The sequence below is a fragment of the Bos indicus x Bos taurus genome, chromosome 28, assembly GCF_003369695.1.
Source record: "Bos indicus x Bos taurus breed Angus x Brahman F1 hybrid chromosome 28, Bos_hybrid_MaternalHap_v2.0, whole genome shotgun sequence".
NCBI lineage: Eukaryota > Metazoa > Chordata > Mammalia > Artiodactyla > Bovidae > Bos > Bos indicus x Bos taurus.
The window spans coordinates 7,424,505-7,430,827 of record NC_040103.1 but is presented as its reverse complement, the minus strand read 5'-3'; the positions used below and the strand labels follow the sequence as shown (position 1 = coordinate 7,430,827).

The 6,323-nt window shown below is 50.9% G+C and overlaps 1 protein-coding gene across 2 annotated transcripts; it reads left to right on the top strand.

The window, feature by feature from the left end:
* The first annotated feature begins 287 nt into the window (after positions 1–287).
* Positions 288–5,698, top strand: IRF2BP2 (interferon regulatory factor 2 binding protein 2). Of its 2 annotated transcripts, none has more exons than XM_027530378.1 (2): positions 288–1,436; positions 2,096–5,698. In XM_027530378.1, the coding sequence occupies exons 1-2, from the start codon at positions 434–436 to the stop codon at positions 2,809–2,811; spliced, it is 1,719 nt and encodes a 572-aa protein (XP_027386179.1). In that variant the 5' UTR covers positions 288–433; the 3' UTR covers positions 2,812–5,698. The 2 variants fall into 2 exon arrangements, with proteins under 2 accessions (XP_027386179.1, XP_027386178.1); XM_027530377.1 differs by having other exon boundaries at positions 298–1,484.
* The last annotated feature ends 625 nt before the right edge of the window (positions 5,699–6,323 follow it).

The following is a 6,323-nucleotide window of genomic DNA, read 5'->3' as shown; positions in this document are numbered from 1 at the left end:
CCCCCGCCCCGCACTCCGCGCCAGCTGCCGCCGCGACCTGCTGCGCTCCTCCGCGTCCGCGCGGCCCGTCTTCGCCCCGGTCTGGAGGCCAGCCGCGGCTCCAGCCGAGACCCCGCCGCCGCCGCCGCCGCGCCCGCCGCGCCGCGCCGCCCCGCCGTCCGCCCGAGCCCGCGCCGGCCGGGGGGACGTGCTGCCGCGGCTGCAGCCCCTCGCCCCGCGCCCGCCGCCCCTCGTGCACCGGGGGCGCTGCGCGGGCGCCGAGCCTTCGCGGACTTTGCCGCCGCCGCCGCCGCCTCTGCGGCCGCCGCCGCCGCTGGTGGGGGAGACGCGGGGTTGGGGGGGGAGGAGGGCGCGCGTGGTGCCGGCGGGTAGCGGCGGCGCCCCCTCCTCCTCCGCCTCCTCCTCCTCCTCCGGCGCCGCGGGCTCCTCGGACATGGCCGCGGCTGTGGCGGTGGCCGCCGCGTCCAGGCGGCAGTCATGCTACCTGTGTGACCTGCCCCGCATGCCCTGGGCCATGATCTGGGACTTCACCGAGCCCGTGTGCCGCGGCTGCGTCAACTACGAGGGCGCCGACCGCGTCGAGTTCGTCATCGAGACGGCGCGGCAGCTCAAGCGGGCGCACGGCTGCTTCCCGGAGGGCCGCTCCCCGCCCGGCGCCGCGGCCCCGGCCGCCGCTAAGCCGCCGCCGCTCTCGGCCAAGGACCTTCTCCTGCAGCAGCAGCAGCAGCTCGGCCACGGCGGCCCCGAGGCCGCCCCGCGCGCTCCTCAGGCCTTGGAGCGCTACCCTCTGGCGGCCGCCGCAGCCGAGCGGCCCCCGCGCCTGGGCTCCGACTTCGGCGGCAGCCGCCCGGCCGCCGCCCTGGCCCAGCCGCCAACACCGCAGCCGCCGCCTGTGAACGGCATCCTGGTGCCCAACGGTTTCTCCAAGCTGGAGGAGCCGCCGGAGCTGAACCGCCAGAGCCCGAACCCGCGGCGCGGCCACGCCGTGCCGCCCACCCTGGTGCCGCTCATGAACGGCTCGGCCACACCGCTGCCCGCCGCGCTCGGCCTGGGCGGCCGTGCGGCCGCCTCGCTGGCCGCCGTGTCCGGGGCCGCGGCCGCTGGCCTGGGCTCGGCGCAGCCCGCCGAGATGGGCGCCCACAAGCGGCCGGCGTCCGTGTCGAGTAGCGCGGCCGCGGAGCACGAGCAGCGCGAGGCGGCGGCCAAGGAGAAGCAGCCGCCGGCGGCCTCGCATCGCGGCCCGGCCGACAGCTTGTCCACCGCGGCCGGGGCGGCCGAGCTGGGCAGCGAGGGCGCAGGCAAAGGCCGCGGGCCGGGCGAGCAGGACTGGGTCAACCGGCCCAAGACCGTGCGAGACACGCTGCTGGCGCTGCACCAGCACGGCCACTCGGCGCCCTTCGAGAGCAAGTTTAAGAAGGAGCCGGCCCTGACTGCAGGCAGGTTGTTGGGTTTCGAGGCCAACGGGGCCAACGGGTCTAAAGCAGGTAGGGGCGGCTGTGGAGTGAGGGGGTCTAGGGGCGAAGCGGGGCCTGAGAGCCGAGGAGGGGGTGCTCTTCCTATTGGCCGTTCTCCCCCGGCCCAGAAATAGCAAACATCCAACTTCCTGATCTGCTCTAGGCGGAACCAGTGCTTAGTGGCAACGTGTTCCTCTGCTGAAGCAGCATAACAGAGATGAGTCAGATGGACCGATAGGCAGCGGCACAGGGCTTTCCTTTCCCAGCACATTCCTGGATGCGAGCATGAGGGCACCAATCACCTTTTAACCTGAGGGGGGGTGGGGGGTGGGGGGCGTTAACTCATGTGCACAGGGCAGCCTGGGTACTTGCAGGCGTGTGGAAAAACAGGCAGTGCTGTCCGTGCCTTTTTCCGTGCGTTTTTGTTTTTTTTTTTTCTTTAACTGCTAGACTGCCTCAGAGCCTTCTCAGTCTTAAGTGGTTTAAGTTGCACGTGCTCTTGAAACTTGGTTTTTCTGTACGAGCTTTTGGAGAATAGAAATTCTTCAGAGGGTTGTGTTGTGTGTTAGTGAAAGAAAGATCCTTTTTAGTGCACGTTCATTTATTTCTTTTTTTCCTCTTTTCTGTCTTTGTTCTTCCAGTTGCAAGAACAGCAAGGAAAAGGAAGCCTTCTCCTGAGCCAGAAGGTGAAGTTGGGCCTCCTAAGATCAATGGAGAGGCCCAGCCGTGGCTGTCTACATCCACAGAAGGGCTCAAGATCCCCATTACTCCTACATCCTCTTTTGTGTCGCCACCACCACCCACTGCCTCACCTCATTCCAACCGGACCACACCGCCTGAAGCGGCCCAGAACGGCCAGTCCCCCATGGCAGCCCTGATTTTAGTAGCAGACAATGCAGGGGGCAGTCATGCCTCGAAAGATGCCAACCAGGTGCACTCCACCACCAGACGGAACAGCAGCAGTCCACCCTCTCCGTCCTCTATGAACCAAAGAAGGCTGGGCCCCCGAGAGGTGGGGGGCCAGGGGGCAGGCAGTGCCGGAGGACTGGAGCCAGTGCACCCCGCCAGCCTCCCGGACTCCTCTCTGGCCGCCAGCGCCCCACTGTGCTGCACCCTCTGCCATGAGCGGCTGGAGGACACCCACTTTGTGCAGTGCCCTTCTGTTCCTTCGCACAAGTTCTGCTTCCCCTGCTCCAGACAAAGCATCAAACAGCAGGGAGCTAGTGGAGAGGTCTATTGTCCCAGTGGGGAAAAATGCCCTCTTGTGGGCTCCAATGTCCCCTGGGCCTTCATGCAAGGGGAGATTGCAACCATCCTTGCTGGAGATGTGAAAGTGAAAAAAGAGAGAGACTCGTGACTTTCCGGTTTCAGAAAAACCCAATGATTAATCTTAACTAAAACTGCTTGAATTGTATATATATCTCCACATATATATATATCCAAGACAAGGGAAATGTAGACTTCATAAACATGGCTGTATAATTTTGATTTTTTTGAATACATGTGTTTCTATTTTTTTTTTTGACGACAAAAGGTATGTACTTATAAAAGCATTTTCTTCTTTTGTTAACGTTATTAGCATATCTTTGTGCTTTATTCTGGTGACAGTTACCGTTCAATGTAGGCTGTGACTTGCGCTGCTTTTTTAGAGCACTTGGCAAAGCAGAAACGCTTCTAGCTGTATTTGTATGCACTTATTTTAAAAAGAAAAAAAAAAGCCAAATACATTTTCTGACATTGTAAGATTGCCTTACTGTCTGTTATTCTTTACTGCTGGCCCCTTTCTCAGGCTGGAGGCCAACTGGTGGAGAAGGAAAGGAAATGAGGAAAGGGGCAGTGTTGTGAAGTGGGCATGCCACTGAGAAATGTCACCAAGTTCCCCCCAAACATTGCCCTTTTAGAGTAACAGGAAATCGATTGTGAATCTTTCTCGATTTTGTTCTTAAAGTTCAGTTGTTAGGTTATTGATGACTGCCTGAGAGTTGCTGCTGAGAGATTTTCAGGACTGTGTGGGGGGTTTACTTTGGGGGGGGGGTGATTTTTTTTTTTAAGGCAGAGTTGACCACTGTTCACTGCCCATGTGATCAGTTGTAAGATGACAATGCTGCATGCTAGTTGGTTACATAATACACAATCCAGTGACTCAAGACAGTGATAACGGTTGTTGGTGGGGACAAGATGGCACTGCCATCTTTGCATGGAGCCTGGCTCTGCAGCGCCACTTGATCTTTTGAAACCCCCTGGAGCTCTGTCTGTCGTTGCTGTGGTCGTTTCCTTTGAAAAGAATTGAAAAGAAGTTACAGTCCAGGTGAACTGGAGATTGTGGGATTGGTCTCGTTTCCGTTTGGTGTTTTGTTGTTTTATCGTTTACCCGTAGCGCTGTTGCTGTTGATGTGATCACCTACACCCTGTCCCTAGTGAGTGCTAAATACAGGATGGCACAATGACAGTAACAGTGGAGGTGCTGCCAGGACCGCCCGTGGGCACATCGGTGACAGCCCAGATGTGGTGGAGGAAACCTGTCATTTCTTTCTCACGTGCGTTTGAAATACCAAGTGAATAATACTGTTCTTCTGGACAAAAATGATAAACTAGCAAAAATTAAAGAAACAGTTTTACATGATAGACAGGCCCCACCTCTCAAACTATTTTTAGAAGCCTTTTGTAAACTAATTTCTTTTGATCACTATTTTGCATCAGTAAAATGATTTTTTTAAACCAATAAATCATCAGTTATTAGAAATAGTTGTCTCACAGTGATACTGGTTTTTCTTTTGTGCTGTTATGATTTAACATTGACAGGAACACTACACTACTTTAAATCCTTTTATGTTCAGGTGTTTGTAACTTGGCCCTATAATTAGGCTGAATCATGGCTTCGAGGTCTACAACTTGTGTGTATGGTTCACAACCGAGCTTTTACTTTGAAAATACAGATTGTTACCCACTTTGGATTAACTTTTTCAGTTGTGTTTTTGTCTTTCTTTTTTAAATTGCTCAAATATTTTTTAATGGTCGAGTTATTAACACTTGAAAATCAGATACTGCACCAAATACAGTATTTTTTTCATGGTGTTTTTAATGAGTGCACCTATTATTAATGCTGTGCAAATTCATGTTACCGGTCATTGTTATATTACAAACAGACTTGCATGATTAACCAGTTTGTTGTTACACTTTTTTTTAAAAATCGGAATATCTATGACTCAGATCAGACTGGTTTCTCTTATGTAAATGCACACATGCAGAAACACAGTCGATTTTACATGCCCATAAAGACATTTGTAAAGAATTCAATTTATTATGGTCTGTTGTATAAATGTGTATCTAGGCACTTTACTATAAACTGGAGTTTGACCTCATAGACGTTACAAGTTGATCAGTCATTTGACCTAATTTGTGGTAGCTATCTGTATGTTTTGCAATCTTTATACAGATAAGCTTTCCAAAAGATTAATAAAGAACCATCCTGCTGTTTTGAATAAGTCTCTCCAGCTGTGGAAAAGACAACCTATGGTTTCTCTGTGCTGGTGTTCAAGAGGGAGAATTTAAACAGCTTTAAAGGGCTGCATGTTGAGTTTACTCCTATTAAAAAATAAGAGTCCGACTGGCCCTTGGGTGGCCTTATAGAAGGCTTGCAGCTGGAAAAGTGTTGGTCTGGGTTATTTCTCTGGCATTTTCTGAAGTTAAAAAGTTAGCACTGGGACATGGGTTTGATTCTTTGTTGTACTGAGGACAGTGCAGAGATTCTCCACAGCTGGATAAAGATGTCAGAAAGCTACTTACTGTACATGGGCAGTATCAGATTTCAAATCCTAATATTTCAGCTGTGCTTTTAATACTCAGAATATTAGGGGATGGGGTGTTGAAGCTTTCCCCTTTTTTGCTTTAACAATTTATAGAATTTAACAGATGTACTGTCTTTCATGTGGCCTCACATTAAAAGTTATAAGAACGTACACATGGTTTACAACTTTATTACTAGATACCTTTCCTTGGCCACCAAGTATTTTAAAAGTGTGCCACCTTTTAACCTTTACTTTTTTTTTTAAGTTGAAGGTGATACTTTTTCTATATATGATGAAACTCATGTCAACTAAAGTGAGTGTAATCTCAGATATCAACATTATTTTAAAATCACGCTATGGAAATATCACCTGCATTCTGTCATTTGTCAGATTTACAGTACTTTTTTTTTTCTTTAACTTTTAGCATTAAATAAAAATAAAATTGGGAGCACTGAACATTTTCTGAGGCCTTTTTTAATTGTTTAAGCTTAGAGTGGCTCTTGTTTTAATCACCAGTGGCAATGTGACCAGAGGATGTGTGGGTTTGGGGTTGGGGTTTGACTGAACCAGCAGGAGAAAGGGAGGAGATAAAAGACATGGAACAAAAAGGCAACTGATGGAAGGCGGAAGAAAGTGCTAGGGACTGGGGAAAGGGCAACTGGATAGGGAAGCAGATAAAGAGAAGAGCTGAACAAAGTACAGCCAGAAGAGCACTTATTTACTTTTCAACTTGCAGTTCAGCCTGCCATTCTGCAATAGTAGATTGGAAAGAGAAGATAGTGATGACATTGAAAAGACTGTCAAGACACGGAGTTGCTCACTGGAAAGCAGTGGAAGAAAACAGCGATGTTGGGCCAGAGAAAATTCACTGCAGACAAAAGAGAAAGAAAAAAGCCTACCTTTTGGAAAGCTTTAGAATAAAGTCACGAGCCAAAGCCATGTGTGATGCTCTGAAACTTAAATTTATAAATGGAGATAAAAGGTGGAAAGCACCGAGATAAAGATATTTTTAACAAACTCCTGTCTACTATCACATAGTAAGAAATTTCCTAGATGTTTGCAGCTTTTACTCGTATTGATT